At 38.2% G+C, this 18,348-nt stretch overlaps 1 protein-coding gene across 1 annotated transcript in view; it reads right to left on the bottom strand.

Annotated features, from left to right (window-relative positions):
• Window positions 1–18,348, bottom strand: part of LOC122815364 (dynein axonemal heavy chain 3-like) — a 4,921,723-nt gene that overhangs the window by 1,991,943 nt on the left and 2,911,432 nt on the right. The window contains exon 40 of the mRNA XM_044087818.1: window positions 11,347–11,566. Within this exon, the coding sequence (XP_043943753.1) occupies window positions 11,347–11,566 (220 nt within the window). The remainder of the gene's footprint in view (window positions 1–11,346; window positions 11,567–18,348) is intronic.

Here is an 18,348-nt window from a genome sequence, read left to right as displayed (position 1 = left end):
CCACATAGTGGAACCATAATATAAAAATGATTGATAATAAAAGGAAAATAATTTTGACCAGAAGTTAGAATAATAATTCCTAGAATGCTAGTGTCCTTGTCACCAAAATAGACAACTGAGGAGCTTAATAAAATCCACCAAAAGACAATTTTGAGGCAAAAATAGCTATCCAAGACAAAAATAATCACAGGGCATTTTTTAGTTATGTTTGTAATTTCAACAGCACAAAGCAGCGATGTGCTGAGCTGATTGTGAGCAATGTTACCTACACTGAGGCTGAAGATACAGTCAGCCTATTGGCTGATAAATTATCTCTCACCTTATCCCTTTCTCCATTCCATCTAGCCCTCAATATAAACAAAGGGATTGTGTATTGATATAGGAATGCCCCCCTTTACTCAGCCCTCATTAGGCCAATCACTGAATATAATGCTCTCCTTGGCATGTATCTGTCCAGACAAATGCAACAAGTGGATCTCCTTCAGATATACCTTACTGAAAGGATATGAGTCCTGAACATGTCATACATGGACTGACACAAAGCACTGCCACTATATTTGGTATCCTACAGAGTGTTAAAAGGTGATATGTGTCTGGTATGCAAGTCATGCCCTCTGACTCATTACTGATGGATTTACTGCACATTAGCAAGTCAAATGTCATCATACATATTTAGACTAGATCTAAACCTCCTCTGCAACATTAACAGAACAGCTCAGAGGGATAGTTATATCTTGCAGGAGATACTGCTGCTATGGAACAGAGTCTTCTTCCATATAAAACAAAGTTCATCCTTGTCTATTTTCAAGTGCAACTTAGAATTATGGATGGGAAACAGAAAATTTACACTAGTGATGTCCCCTGCACTACTAATGGACAGAAGCAGCTCACAAGTGCTTTTTTCTCCATGCATGGGTCCCCTCAAATTATCTATGGTATGATCCCAGTTATTCTCATTAGTCGTAATATATAATTATCAACCATGGGATGGGATGGGTAAGGATAGTCTATAACCAAATGGGCTAGGTTATTATGAGGACAAAGAGGGAAACTTGTTAGGCTTAAAATGGCCTAAAAGGGCAGCTAGCCTACTACTTACCTATGCACCTATGAACTTACAAAAACAGTGTCAGATTTATGAGTAAGAAATAGAAGCTGTGAATCACACTTCCATTGTTATTTCTGAATTGCAGGTAGAGAAACATGTAGCCATGAAGTAGTGCAGCATGTAGCTATGAAGTAGTGAAACGCGTAGCCATGAAGTAGTACAACATGAAGCCATGAAGTAGTGCAATATGTAGCCATGAAGTAGTGTGATGTGTTCCCATGAAGTAGTGCAATGTGAAGCCCTGAAGTAATGCAACATGCAGCTTATGAAATAGTGAAACGTAGCCATGAAGTAGTACAACATGTAGTCATGAAGTAGTGTAATGTGTAGCCATGAAGTAGTGAAATGTGTAGCCATGAAGTAGTGCAACATGTAGCCATGAAGTAGTACATGTAGTCATGAAGAAGTGTAATGTGTAGCCATGAAGTAGTGTAATGTGTAGCCATGAAGTAGTGAAATGTGTAGCCATGAAGTAGTGCAACATGTAGCCATGAAGTAGTACATGTAGTCATGAAGTAGTGTAATGTGTAGCCATGAAGTAATGTAATGTGTTCCCATTTAGTAGTGCAACGTGAAGCCATGAAGTAGTGTAATGTGTAGCCATGAAGTAGTGCAACATGTAGCCATGAAGTAGTACATGTAGCCATGAAGTAGTGTAATGTGTAGCCATGAAGTAGTGCAACATGTAGCCATGAAGTAGTACATGTAGTCATGAAGTAGTGTAATGTGTAGCCATGAAGTAGTGCAATGCGTAGCCATGAAGTAGTGCAACATGTAGCCATGAAGTACTAGGATCATTCATGCTGGGAGTGAATACTGACATTAAGATGGTTTCACCTCCATGAAGTAGTGCAACATGTAGCCATGAAGTAGTACATGTAGTCATGAAGTAGTGTAATGTGTAGCCATGAAGTAGTGCAATATGTAGCCATGAAGTAGTACATGTAGTCATGAAGTAGTGTAATGTGTAGCCATGAAGTAGTGAAATGTGTAGCCATGAAGTAATGCAACATGCAGCCATGAAGTATTACAACGTGTAGCCATGAAGGTATATCTGTGCAGGTCTCCAGCAACAGCTAATAACCACAAGCTGTCAAAAGTCAGCACAGTTCATACATGCATTCATGCAACCAGTAACGTATGCAACAAAATAAAACATTTTACATGCACATTCATGCAACCAGTAAGCATAGGCAATAAAATAAAACAATTTATATACACATTCATGCAAACCATAAGCATAAGCAACAAATTTAAACAATTCATACGCATTCATGTAACCAGTCCTAATCTACCTATATGTTGTACAGACAGGTATAAACTTGTCAATTCATACAGGTGCATCCATATTTTGCAGGCTGTCAGACATGTCTGGGAAGCCTTCTTTTATATTTGGCAACAGTATTGGGAGTAAGAGAAGCATTACTTGGATAGAAGGCAATCTGAGGGGAACACCATACTCTGAAAGTATGGCAAGCTGTTTTTATGTATGTTCCCAGGTGATGTGCATCCTCACACGTGAATTCACATTACAAAAAGATAGCAACTGGTATAGGTTTTCCAGGATATGTGTTATATCTGTAAATTGTTCTAAAAATGGGGTATACCATAATATGAGGGCAACCTGTCCCTGTACATGTCTGTTACTGCTACAGTAATCTTATGGCAGGGTCTAATGAACACATTGGCCTATAGTGGTGAGTACAGCAGTCATATGCCTACACACATGTATCCCTCAAATTCCTAGGGTAGAGCCATATCACTGGTAGTTGCCGAGATGAACCCAACTGTCAGCAGCAGGGATGCCTTCTGTACCCTATACAGAACTGCATATACATATGTTGCATGTACTCCCCTATCTGCCCTTACATCTGTCCTATGACAACTGTTGTTCCTTGACTGTAGCATGGTCTAAGTGGGTTACCCCTTTGTCTGTAGCTGTCATCTTATCAGTCTCAACAGTATTCAGTTTGTAGCTGTCATTCTATAAAACCCAAGATAATGCAGTATATAGCTCTGTATCTTGTGCTCACAGATATCTGTATGTCCAAAGGACAAGTTGGATGGCTGGGACTGGACTGGTTCAGCCCTGCAGAAAATTATGTTTTGCTACAAACACTTAGGACATATGGACAATGACTGGTGGGGAGAGGAGATGCTAACAGGTCTTTACATGATCAGATGTGTCAGATAGCTGTCCATGACATAAATGTTGTGAGTGGATACAGTCACACATTACAGCAGTGCTATATGCATATTACCAATGTACTATGCCATGCCAAGGCAAAGGCACTTTTCACAGAAGATGGAAGTCAGCCATAGAGGGTAATGTTTGAGCAGCAAGCTGACAGACACAGATGAATTTTCCTTGGCTCTGCAGGGCACAGTAGTTCTAGGATCATTCGTGCTGGGAGTGAATACTGACATTAAGATGGTCTCACCTCCATGTGTTTTAGTAAAATATGCATTAAGTTAACACATTTTATACCAGACTTCCATACAGGAACACTGCAAAAGAGAGACTGTAGGTTAACTACAGCAAACACTGGCAACTATAAGCACATCAGGTTTGCAGCCACACTGAGATGGCAGCAGAGGTAGGGTGAGATTGTGTGGCACATATTTATGGGCACCCTTAGAGTGCATGCCAGAGGGACACAGTTGTGGCAAAGGCACTGTGTTTTCACAAGACATAGCACTGCTCTGGTAAGACCTGTAATGTCTGGGGCATGACATCCATATGATGTTGTCACCACGCAGGGGCTGAAAATGATGGGTAAACATAAATACCTAAATTATAGCCTGATGATACATTGGGAGCTGTGCACTCAGCCACAGGATAGGCTGAAGGTGTGGCCTCACCAACAGAGGAACATGAGGCTGTACAGTGTGAGTGCTTAACATCCCCCACAAGTGGAGGGATCAGCCATGGCACCATGTACAGGAGATGCTTCCCCTGCCTCTCAGGTAACAGATAAGCACACTAAATCTCAGATGGGTATACTCACAAATATGCAGCTTCACATGTGTGCACAGCTCATCTCCAACATGTAGGTGGCACTGGGAATCAAACAGCAGATGTGTGACAGCATCAGCCAGGCACAATGTGCTGCATCTCAGTCCAGCATGGACCTTGTTGCTGTCTTGTGTGGCATCCATGAGAACATGGAGGCCAAGAGCAAAGTAATGATTCATCTTGTGAGGTCTATGGTAGCACATATGAATTCCACATCTATCCCCATGTGGAGTATAGTCAGTGCTCACACTGACAGTGTTGTCTTATACCAAGGAAGGATATATACTAAGGTTAGCCATTTAGAGGATAGTTCTCACCTGTGTCTGGCCATACAGAATGCTATGCCATCCCTTGTGGTATACGGTAATAACACTTTGCCACCATTATCAGAACTAATCATGAGTGGATCACATCCAGTCACAGTTTTGTAGTTATATACTACTCCTGTTATGCAGCAAGCCAATGTAGTACCTGTGAATTATAGCCATATAATGGTACCACTACCACATTGCAGGAGAAAACTATCTATGATGCAGAGTACCCTTCATTTCAAGACCTGCAGACTCAGACTCCTGTCATATGCCTCCCCAACCTGTGTAAGTGTGGCCAAACACATATCATTGTGTCACCAGCCACCTATACACATAAAGATGACTGCTATCCACTCTACCCTCTCTGCTCTATGGTAAATGTGGGGATGTTTGATATATAGCATGGCTCAACTATGCACTGAGCAGCATAGCCTGATATTTACACTGCATGCATCATGTTTGATCTGTATAACACTGCACTGTCAATGAATGCTTGTCAGGTCACCTGTTTCTGTACTAAATATTGCTGCTTTACTTGTGCTGCCATGTACTGCTCCCATCACTCTCTGAGTTGGGTGTGCTGTTACCTATAGTTGACGTTCTAATACATTTTCAGTAAATGATGGTGTTGAGATATCATTGTCTGACTGTACCAGTATCCTGGGGCTGTCCAGCCTGCTTACTCATCACATATTATGAAACAAAGAACATGCTTAGAACACCCTGCAGGTTGTGGTAGGGTCATACTAGGGTATACCTCTAAACATGTCAAGGCAGCAGAAGTGGGCTTTGGGCAGGTTGGGCGCACCCTCATTTATGTTCTGCATTTGTGCATATGTGGTGATATAATGGAGTTAAACCAAATGCTGTGTGTTTTGCATAGGTGTCATAAACCAGGACTCCAGCTGGTGTCCAGCATCACCTGCAACAGAGTAGGAACATATTGGTGAGGGGTACACTAAATGTAGCTGTATACATTAACATTATCTTACAAACTAGATGCCACTGCGGAATTCAGTATGCAGGAAGTGGCAATACCAATGAGTTGTGCACTAGATATGCTGATCATATTAGCAGCCTGGGCACTGTGTGGACATGGTGGTTATGATCCCATTCATGTTCACACTACCTGACAGTTCACAGAATGGTAGCTCTTCCTTTTCACTGACCTTTATGACTGTGGGCCAAATGGAACATTTATCGCTGCATGTGTACAATGCATGGAATCCCATACCTCAGGGAGGTGATGACATTGTAGAAGACATAGATTATGTTACCTGTCTCCAGCGGTGGGTTAGGTACTGTATATAATTCTCCAGACATAGAAGCATAATGTCAAGGAACTAGTTGAGTATTCTGGAGGTAGAAACCTGTAAAATAACCAAGTTCCCAGATGGTCTCTGAAAATATGGAAAGAGATATGTATAATTTGATCCCTACATGTATCTGAAGGACACATATTTATATCAACTTTGTATATGGGCAACACATGTCAAGCAAGACTCTCACAATGTCCCAATCAACTTTAAAGTCATCAATAATTTTCTGGTTGGTAAAAGTGCAGCAAGTCAGCCACTGATGACACCATTTACTTTGCTGGTAGATGGCACTTCCTGCAAATTGGCATAAACCAGTAATGCTATGGATTACAGTATGCTGCCGTGCAATGGCTGCCGTGGCTCTGTGCATTCTTGGTTTGCACAGTGACAAAACTTCCTGCATAATTTTCTAATTTATATTCATGCTCACAGAGCTGCACAATTCATCTGTGTGGCTAACTTCACCTTACAAGCATCTGTACACCATTAGGATCTCATTTTACTACATATTTTATGAATATCATTATGGAATGTTTTGTATATGCCACTGCAGTGTAAGGAATCATAGGAACTTAAGAGTATATGAGGCAAGTGATCATGGGGACCATAAAACACCTAGCTATATGCACCTTTATACAGTTAAACTTAAAATATTTTAGCATCCTTTTCAATTAATAGTACTCATCTTCCAGATCAAGCAGAGACATAAAGGATGATCATCATAGGATAGTGCCTAGCATCCAGTCATTTAGACTAGCCTTAAAGGTAGCCATAAGTAGTACTTGTTTGACCTGTAAATTTAAATTATTCCATAATCTAGCAATATGTTGAGTTAGCAACCTATCCCAACAGTGAGTCTTTTTATTTGTTAGTGTAGATTTAGTTCCTTCTGTGGGTGTTTGTAGACTCATTATTTTTGTGAAGAAATAGGAGTTCAAACAGGACTGTGTCTTTCATTGCTTGAAAAGTGGCACACAGTTTACCTCTCAGCAACTGGCAGGCTATTGAGTATAAAGAGAGTCATGCTAATATATCAGGGTAGCTGAAGGGTTTCTGACCTTTGATAGTCTTGCTAATATATTAGGGTAGTTGAAGGGTTTTTGACCTTTGATTTACTTGGTTAGAGATCTTTGGGACCTTTCCAGATGAGCAATATGCTTGGATTTGTACAACCAAAGGCAGCATTTTATTCACTGATGGGTATGATAAAGGAAGAGTCCAGAAGTAGGATGACTGCTATGGATCCTGAAGATATTCTCTTGGAAATTAACTACTCCAGATAGAAGGATTTCCTCACTACGGTGGAATGTAATGATCAAATGAAAGGGAGTTTGCATGTGTCTGAAGAGGGGTACAATTTAAAACATATGAGGTGGCAGCAACGTTTCTGCCAAACGCTACTGTGCTGTACTTTTTTCATTTAGTTTGTGACCATTTCTGATACACTATGTAGGTGTATATTACAGTTCTTGCTGGAGCTGTTTTGTATCAGTGGATGAATGGATATCAGAGCCCAGTTTGCAGTCATCAGCAAACTTGGTCAGCTACATATATTAGCTTGAACATCTGCAGAATAAATGCCAAACAGGAGTAGGTCCAGAACTGATCTCTGTGGCACCCTGCTAGTTAGCATTTTACATTCAGAGAGGGAATCAGCAACTTTCACAACATGGGATCTGATGGGCAGCCAAAATGCAATCCAGCAGACAATGTATGAGTTTATATTAAGCTTGTCTAAATTATCAATAATGCCAACATGGGGCATAATGCCAGAAGCTTTGGCCAAGTTAAGATAAACAGTGTGCACAGAATGACCGTTGTCCACAGCCACTGTAACTTTTTAAAAGATGCTTACTAGGTTCATGACAAGACCTGCTTTTCACAAAATCAAACTGATCGTGATCTAGATCAACTAAGTTGCCTGTGTCTACACAAATGAGCTCTGTTATGATTTGTTTGCATATAAAGCTGGTGAGACTGAGGGCTCTATAATTACGAGGATCTGCAGTGGGGCCACCCTTGTGTAGGGAAGTAACAGTGCCTGCTTTCCAGGCATTCGGCATAAACCCTGTAGATAAGATAAGGCTGAACAGTTTGCGTAGAAGGTCAGATAGTGAATACTAGGCACTGATGAGAATGCAGCCTGCTAAGTTGTCCTGTCCCATGAAAGTATTACTTTTAGCCCTTAACAGGGGTCCTAAGATGATGTGTTCCAAGGTGATTTCAGGGTAAACTACATTTTCAGGGATACTGGAGGCAACAATGTGGGAAGGAGGGGTAAGCTTAGCCTTGACGTTTTCAGATACTATATTAGCTATATCTTTGGAGTCAAAATGGGTGATATTATTTAGGATGAGCTCATTGCATCACTGGATGCTATTCTTTAATTTTTTTGACATAAATGAAGGATGATCTGTAATTTCCTTAGGAATTTGTAGCAACCATAAGTTCATACTCTGTTTTACATTTTCTAATACATTTTGTAGTTCCTTGCTGACATGTTTCATTACAGTCCTGTGGTAGGGACGTGAGGATTTCTTGCAATTTTTCATTATTTTCCATCTTTTCAATGTATAGTTTGTTAACGCAGGAGTTCTACCAGAGAGTTTTATTCCTGTATTTACCATTAAATTTACAGTGGATAGATACTGACTTCTCTATGCAACTGTGAAGGTGCTGGTAAAAGTCAGACATGAATGCAGCATCCTTCTCAGCTGGGCTCATCTCCAAGGGGTTGCTGGGATTTTTGCACATGTCTTCTGCAAGCCATACCTCTCAACCTCTTAGAGCAAGAAATCTAGACAAATCCATAAATAAAAGTGAGACAAAAAATTGTATGAACAATATTTAAAAATTGTACCTTAGAAAGTTGATAGAATAGCACATTTTGCATTAGTCTGAATGTTCTGAAGGTTATGGACTGAAACTCAAATATCTGTCATTATTTTTTAACTTCAGTCTTTAATTATTTGCCAGTAATTTGCCAGAAAAACACAATTTTATGAAAAATCTGGATATTCTGCGAAAATATATATAGTTGAGAGATTTGTTGCAAGCTATAGTGGGTTGCCTTGGAGAAGTCCCTAAGGATAGTCATATTTGGTGGTGGGGTGGTGCCAGAAGGGGCCTGATGGAGAAGATGACTGATCTGTGGTCATATATAACCAGGGATGAGCAGATACAGGATGGGGTTCAGGCAAAAACAAGGTTGGAAAGGAACATATCAAGCATATTAGTGTCTAGTGGGTAGTTTTACAGTTTGCTCCAGTTCATTGCTATCACTGAAGTCTAGGAAGTCTTGGAAATGCTGAACATAATCATTTTTAGAGATATAAGTGTGCGAATCAATGCTTGGGTAATTGAAGTCCCTTAGTAAGAATGTATTGGGTTTGATTTTTAATATCTCAGTGGTGTTGAGGTAATTTCTGTGATCATTAGGTGATAATGATGGGGATCTGTAGCTAGCAATGAAGTAATAGTTGAATTTGTTAAGAGTGATTAGGATCTCCTGGCGGTCCAAGTTAGGGCTGAAGATAATTTGATGTAAAGTAATGATGTTTGTAACAGATAGGACCTCCCCCCAGTTACCCAAGGGTCTGAAGGTATGACAAGTGCTATACCCTGGTATAGAAAGTATGCTGTCATTGCCAATGTTTCACTAATTATACAAATATGAATGTGCTCGGGTTGCAGGATAGTCTGAAGATGTGTCATCTTTCTATTTGGACTTCTAGTATTCAGCAGTGCCACCTTGATCCTGTCTAAATTTGAGTTGGCTGATTAGGGAGACACTTGTTAAAAAAGCCACTGTGGGAGTAGCGAATATTTAGTTAGCATGTGGAAGTCCTGGTTTGACAGGTATAAGATATCCCTTGGTGAAACAGGAAACATTATCTAACAATAAATTCCAGGTTAACACATACTGGACCATCTTTGAGTGACATCAACAACTTAGTCACTTGTTAAAGCCAATAATCTTGGATTTGTATTTTGGCCTTATTCTTGGTGAAGGCAAGATGCTACTCAAGATCAGCTTCTTTTCAGAGTCTAACACTTGCATTGTAAGATCCATTATGTGTCTCTGTATGTCTCTCTGGGTGGAATACCTCAAGTTATTCACTCCTACATGGGCCACCGCTACATCACAGCCATATTTCTCTGGTGGACTCTAGCTTGAGGAACCTTAGGACACTTGTAACATCACAGATCCTGGCACTGGACAAGCAGCTTATGGTCACCCTGTTCTTAAACAATCTGGTGAGTGTGAGGTCCTTATGTCTAACTATAGGCTCATAAGACTATGAAACACTATGATACTGCAATGGTCTGTGAATGAGCAATTTTAATGCAAATGAGTATTGCATTGTACACTTTGTAATCTTCCATGAATATCAAGACTTAGCTTTATCCTTCACAGTACTATTAAGACTTTAAACATCACTTTTAGTCACCTGCTTCTTCCAGTCAGCATTTTATGAAAAATAAAATTCCCATGCAATATATAGCAGAAAGAAAGCTTCTCTTATTATTAATGTGTGGAAAATAACAAGCCTTATTTAATTATACAACTTTTCACAGCTTAAAATAGCTACAGCTGAAAGAAACTGACAAAGTCTGTTTTTTTTTTAACCAAACAAAAAAAATTTTCCTAAGGCATAAAAGTGACATTTAACAATAGATTATTTTACCTAAAATACACAATACCTGTCAAGCACACCTCGCTTATGGTTTAGATTAAACTGCTGAATGCAGACTAAACTAATTCTGTTTCTGAGATTTCCAGTGTTGGAGATTGTGTTTATGTGTGTGTGTGTGTGTGTGTGTGTGTGTGTGTGTGTGTGTGTGTGTGTGTGTGTGTGTGTGTGTGTGTGCATACATGTGTGTGTGTGAAGGACTGTCAGCACTGAAGAAAATAACTTAAATAAGGAACTGGACATTAAGGTAACTCATAGACATTTTAAAATAACCTTTTTTTTTTCTAATGGAACAGAAATCTTTCTGAGATAAAATTATAAAGGTTTATTTCAGGTTCGGCCATAATTCCTTCCTCACTGTTTTGTGCAACCTGTCTTATCTATAAAATTCAGAATGGTCAGTTAGTTGTATTGACATCACATGTCAGGATGAAAGAACTGATTCTCAGAAGTTAGTGGAATGTTTGCTAATGACAAGTTTTTGCAGTGAAGATTTTTATAACTGTACATTGTTAAACTACTTTTTCAAAGAATCGTGACTCCAAAATGTAAGTTTTAAACTATTACTCTGTCATAGCAGTCAGTTCTTCTGTTCACCTGTTTCTGAAGTGTTCTTATATTACAATATGTTAACTCTGAATCCATTCATGACAGCCCATCCGCAAGCTTAAAAAAAAATGCAATGGAAAAATAATACATAGTACTTCCTGTCAAGGAAGAAAAAGTCAGGGGAAGAAAATTGCTTAACAGTAACTTTAATTACACAATACAATGTCAGTGCAGAGTGCTTTGATAATATTTACTCATAAAAGGAAGAAAATAGATATAAAATTGTAAATTTTGCTGTAGAAGTTCTCATGCTATGATTAGATAACAAAGACAGATTTAATAGTCTTACTCGAGAATACCGTCTGAGTGATGTTTCAAACCCCTTGCTGAAATGGTAATCAACCACAGGCTGAAAGATGCTTTTCATTGTTTCTTCATTAAAGGCATCGATGGAAATAATGTTGAAATGTCGAAGAAAGCGAGGTGTCACTGCATGCCGTCCACCACTAGGGGGTGACATGGCCACAACTATGGATGTGTCTTGAATATGTACCTTGCTGGTATCATTCCTAAATTTAAAAAAGAAAATCAATATAAAATTATGAAGCAATGTTTGTTTTTTTAAGAGTTGCTGATTAATAGGCTTAGCACACTGTTTTCATCCTTTTAAACCTTACATCCAAGAGCAAAGATTTGTTAAACATGTTTTCCTAAAATGCTTGCCCATTTGTGGGAAGAATATGATATGTTGCTAGATTTCTAATCACCACTGAATCATCTATTGTATAATATTAGTGTCATTCTCATCAGAACATTTAACCCCAATAGCACTTCTTTTTAAGGGTTCATTGATTATTAAACAACTTAACAACCTGAAAAATCATAATACCAGTCCAAACATTAATCTTGGTCTGGAATGAAGAATGACCTAACACTCTGCTATGTATAACGATAATAATCTGAGTTATTTACTCTAGAACAATCTGCTTTTCCAGGATGGGGACTAGCAAATGCTTAATTTGTGAATATTCAGAAAACAATTGTCAGAAATGTATTTATTGTAAGCAAACTATCAGCATAGCATATGTTTGCAGACTTGTACTATTGTGTTTTCTATTGTCATCATATTAGAATAACACATTGCTATTGCAGTGGAGGATTTTGACTACCTAAAACATTATTGACATGCTGCCCGGGGATGCCAGACTTGTACAAAGTACGCTAGTGATAAACTCTTAAGTGTGATCTCTAATGTGCAATAACTGGCTTTTCCAACTGAAAAAACTCCTTCCCTGAAAATGTAATATTTACAGATTGTTTATATTTATCTATCTATCTATCTATCTATATATATATATATATATATATATATATATATATATAGACATTTATATATATATATATATATATATATATATATATATAGACACACACACACACACACACACACACACACACATATATATATATATATATATATATATATATATATATATATAGGGTCTATATTAGAACATCGAAGTTTCAAAACTTCAAATGTTCTAATATTGACCCCTATTCAGCGAACGCTTACGACATCAAACATGCAGAACAGCAAATTATTTCCTAGGGAAAAAATTCACTGTTCCAAAACACATACACACAACACAAGCACACCAAACAAACAGCAATACACACACATACAACTAAAATCTTACATCTAACCCTACATTAAACTGTACATACACCACTAGCTACTCACCTTAACCCAAACCCTAACCCTAAGGTCCGTCACTATCGCACACGCACCTCACCCGCACCCTAACCCTAACTCACCTACCCCGCTCTAACCCTCACGTCCACACAATTGCACACTTACCTGACCCGCACCCTAACCCTGACTCACCTAACCCTCATGTCCACACAATCGCACAAATACCTAACCCACTCCCTAATCCTAACTCACCTAACCCACACCCAATCGCACACTTACCTGAACCCGACCCATAACTTTCCACCACAACACTGAAAATAACAAAGTGACAGAAACAGTCAACCAAATTCTTTCCCTAGGAAAAAATTAGGTTTTCTGTAGCTTTGCTATTTTCAGCGTTCGCTGAATAGGGGTCGATATTAGAACATTCAAAGTTTTGAAACTTCAATGTTCTAATATAGACCCATACATATGTGTATTTATATAGATATATAGAGAGATGTCTACAGTAGAGGTGTTGAGGAACATCTACCCACATTGGGGATGTAGGGGGCTTGCCCCTTGATTAAGCACTATTTAAGCAATTTAATTCATTTTCAGTGTGGTTGACTTTACTGTGTTTGTGATGTTTTGTGATTGTATTTATGAGGGTTGATCACAATATTCTACACACAGAGCTCATTGCAAAGATTTTACAGATTTTAGTACAGCCAGCTATGTTCATAATAGTGAACAAAACTCTCTGTGAGTGGTGTGAGACATACTACTGGTCAGCTTAATTTTCTGCAGTGATGTGAGTGAAATCCCCACGGAACAATGGTGGGTATAATTATGCTGAAAATAAGTATAATTGAACATCATTCTTCAAATTCGGTAACAGTTTAGAAATACAGAGACAGTGCTCTGAGATGCATGTCAGCCTGCACATCTTTAAGTATGCACACGTTTAGCCATCTATATAGGCACAACTAATTAAGTTATGAATCTGATCTGACTAAAGCTACTGCTGAAAATTTTTACATAGCCTTAATTTTGAAAATATGTGTGACAGTCCACTAATTAAAACAGCAGTGGAGTAGATTACTGTGGTCTGAGCTGAAGAGGCTGAATAAAAGTAAGAAGAAAATCTGGTAGTTTAGGAACTGCTATGAAGATTCACCCTGTTGTCCTGGGTTTGATTCCCTCTGTCTGCAGTTGCCTGATGGGCAGATCACTCAGTGAGACAATGGTGCTGGGTTACCCTTGAATAGAAGTGCTTGTGTTCAAGAGCTTTCCTTGTTAGTACAATAGTTTGGTTGGTATGAGAAATAGCAATAGCAACCTGGAACTTGGATCGAGAGATAGAGAGAGAGACAGATTTAAAAACAGTATTTCTGAAGGTGTTTTTTTTGGGAGCAAAGCCTGAAGAAAATGGACCAGACAAAAATGATTTGCTAACCATTGGAAATGGCCATTAATAAAAGACTGAGCAAGTTCAGAATTCCATTTCTTTAATTTTGCTTTGACTAAAAACAACTCTTGTTGTACGTTCCTTCAGTATCCATATTTGTAAGAAAACAACTGCATGGAAAGGCCATGTGTGTTTAAACAGTTGCAAGCCAAGGTTTTTAACTTGGTCACATATAAAATATGTATCTATAGTTATAGTCTTACATATACACACACACACACACACACACACACGCACACGGACACACACACACACACACACACACACACACACACACACACACACACACACACACACACACACACACACACACAGAAAATATACATAAGTCATCAGTACAGGACACAGCAAGATTAATGCCCATGATCACAGAAGAAGATTATGCAAGTAATGGTGTGTATGTGTGTTTTGTGTTTAGAGTTTACTTGGTTGAATGCTCATTTGGTTGACAAAATGAACTGTAAAGCTATTTATTTGAGTGACAGCTTCTGTAAAAGTATGATGAGCAACTACTGGTTTGGTCAACGATGGAAAGTGGCTTTTTGATAGGGCTGAGAGTTTATGTGTGAGTGAGTGTGTGTATTAGGGTTAGAGTTATGGTCACGTAAGGAGATAGATTTAGTGCATGTGAAAGTGTTTGCAGGTTAGAGTTAGAGCCGGGGTCAGGTGGTGACAGACCACTTAATAAGCACACTTGGAGGAGCGAACCAATAAATATTGGTTCGCTCCTCCAAGTGTGCTTATTAAGTGGTTTACTGGTTTTATTTTGGGAACACTATCCACTTTATTTCTATTTTTTGGTTAGGTAAGGTGATAGATTTAATGTTAAGTGCAAATGTGTGTGGGTTAGGGTTAGTGTTGTACATGTGTTTTGATGCATGTCCAAGCTGTCTTGTGCAGTGGTCATGTAAAGAAAGGTTTTCTAAGGTAAGCTGCACAGTTAGGGTTAGTGTTTGTCCCCTGCTCCATCTTAGTAATGTGTTCTAATCTTAGCCCTGCCTCAATCCCTAATCCTAACAGTGTACTTTACCGTAAAAAAAAATTTCTGCAACACTACCACTATTCAGACCAATTTGAGCTGAAATTTGATAGGGCTATGTTTAGTGTAGATCAGATTGTGTGATATACCTTTAAGAAGCTTTCCAGTGAGTCAGCACATGCATATAAGTACTGAGCACGTGCAAGCAAGAGTACCATTTTGAGTGAGCAGCCAGAGTGTGAGCATGTAAGTATGTAGTCAGTCAGTTAGTTAGATAATTTGTTTAAATTTAATGCTCCTGCCATCCATCCTTGTGTATTTGTATACAATAAACTACTTAAATGACTACCCAAGCCTCAAGAAGAGACACAGTTATCAGATGAATGAAATGCGCTTCCTTTTTCAATGTACTGGGTTTTGTTTATTTATGTTGTCAATATTATGACTAGTCGACATGTCTTGTTTGATGTTTGATGTTTTGAGTTTCAGTCACTTAAGATGTTGACCACTCATGACATGTATGTGTATATATATATATATATATATATATATATATATATATATATATATATATATAAATAGATATACATAGATTTATATAGATATATGCATGTGCATGGCACAAATCTGATGATCTCAAAGACAGTGATATAAAAATATTGAAAGTCACATAATCTTAAAAAAAAAGTAAGGTGTAGCATTATAATGATATTTTTTCTTTTTCTGTTTAGGAGTTGTGAAGACATCATTGTGTATTCCTGTCATATCTAGCTTTTTCAGTTTAACTGGATCACAGAGATCCATTTTCAACAGCAACCTAGTTGCAAAGATTAAAGAGGAATGCAGAAATCTTGCAAGTGATATACTACTGTTACACATCTGCCATTAACACATTAGTACATGTGAACTAGTAGATATTATCTCAGTCAAGATCATCAAATTTGTACATCGATAGGAAATATTTAGTATCTCTGAAATCTCAGTAGAAATAAGCAGCGTGAATAATAAATACTTTATAACTATTACAGATCTTAATAACATGCTGCTCATATTAAGCTAATCTAATTCAGTAAATCTAGTCGAGTAAATTCATCAGTTCACAGATTACTTTGCATTTACCCATAGGTTCTTTAGGTAACAGAAGGGTTAGGTAGTAACCTACTTGAGGGGATTACTAAATAATAGGATTGGTAATTCCATAATTACGCAGATAATGGCAAAAAGACAAACAGTATGGCCTTTGTTCTGGTCTTCCCACCTGACCCCCTTCAGTCTCTGCCTCACCAGCTTCCATGCTCACTAGTACCCAGATCATCCTGGTGCTGCTTTACAACTGGGTACCCCAAGACATGACCCTAAACAGGTGGGTGCCCTAACTCCTTAGGAGCCTTATGGGTAGTAGCCCCAGAAAGGGAGGGATCGAGTGAGGAGTTGCAAACATGGAGCAGAGTACTATCATTTATTTTATTTTTGTATTTATCCTTTGTTGACCAAATTAGTTCCAATAGTCTGAGTCTTTTCAGAGGAGACCTGCATTGGTATTTAAAGTACAGTAAAAATTTAGACAGGGCATTGATGAACTTCACCTACTCTTTGGAGGTGCTAGATGGTGCTGGAGGGCTCCTACAGCAGCAAGGAAGAGGCCTAAATGAAGCAGCAGCATGGAGGTGGAGAGAAAAGCCATGGAGAGTTTGGAGGGGGAAGTGAGAATTTGGAGAAAAATTTGTTTGCTATGGAGCTTCAGAATGCAAACAAATGTTCTTGTGTTATGGATGTTATAAATGAGCAGTGTTTAGCTGTATCCATGGAGAAGGAAGTAAGTGAGTCTGTGGAAGTCATGAAAATAACAGAACTAGTATTAGGAGAGGTTGTAGATGATGTTCTGTTAAAAATATTGTAGTAGGATGATCCAGGTGACAGTTCTGCTGTTTCATGAGGTGAGATGTCTGGCAACGTTTTCAGAAGTGTGGGAAAGGCATGAGCTGATGTAGAAGCAGAGAATGCAGCAAAAAAAAAAAATATTCAGTAGTGAAAGAAAGTAAAAGAGGAAAGCAGCACCAGACTGAGAGAGGGCCTGGTTTTGTGGCAGCAACAAACTGTAAGTAAAATTGTTTTTAGAAAGAATTGTAGACCAACTGTGAGAAGAAGAACAAAAATGGCACTGTAATAGATATTACTTATGGGACAATTTGTTAAATGTTCTGGGTTTTAAATCTCAAGAAATGTGTGGTCTTTTATATATTATGGGACATTCACTTTTTATGATTTAACATTTGAAACTGATGGACTGATCATACAATTTCTGGAACTATGTAACAAAAAAGGACAGTTATCCATCGAAGAATTATTTGTTTTCTGGTAGTAACTTAAATGTTAAAAATATGTTATTTTGCAAATTTAGGACTGATAAACTGGAAGAAGACAATGTTAAAAAATGCATGTGGGGTCTATGTGAAACTGTTGATAATATTGTGAAAGTTAGAGAGGAGAGAAACTTATGGAATGGAGAATGGAGGTTGGAAATTGTTTTGAAATTTGGAAACAACATGGTGAAACACTTGCCAAGTGTTATTTTTGTGTATGGCCATATAGGAACATTTAGATATACTGGCCACCCTAAATCATATTTCTTCTGTGGGGACCTTTCTCATTTTAATTAATGCTTGTGACAAGTTACAATGTAACCAGTGTGGGGAAAAAGGACATTCTGCAAGATGTGTGCCTGAATACAGTTTGTTTAAGAAAAAGGGGCACTTTTGGATTGATTGTCAAAGCAAACAGTAAATAATGACAAAGGAGGGGAAGAGAAGAAAATATACACAAGGAAGGACAAAAAGAGGGTGGGGATAGGTTAAAAACATACATGAGGAAGGACAACAGGAGCCTGGGGGTCAGGGTGAACTAGGTGAAAAAGAAGCTGTAGAGGAAGAAAAACATATACGGAGGAAATGAGGAGAAACAGAGAGAGAGTGCATGTAGGAAGAAAGAGAGCAGGAAAAATGATTGGTACTAATACTTATTTGAAGTGCTGGCCAGTGAAAAATCTGATTCTGATGATCACTTATTATTTTGTACATAAATCCAGCAAAAATATTTAATTGGGAAATGAATAAAATAAAATTAAAAAATATTTCCCCTAAACTTAAAAAGAATGAAAAGCAAACATTGCAGAGTACTTTCAGTAAATGTGAAAAGTATTATTAACACTGTAAGAAGGACAGGGATGCTG

The sequence above is a fragment of the Protopterus annectens genome, chromosome 11.part0, assembly GCF_019279795.1.
Source record: "Protopterus annectens isolate FY-2018-M chromosome 11.part0, PAN1.0, whole genome shotgun sequence".
In the NCBI taxonomy this organism is placed as follows: Eukaryota; Metazoa; Chordata; order Ceratodontiformes; family Protopteridae; genus Protopterus; species Protopterus annectens.
The sequence above is the reverse complement of the archived record's forward strand: the minus strand, read 5'-3'. Positions and strand labels throughout refer to the sequence as shown.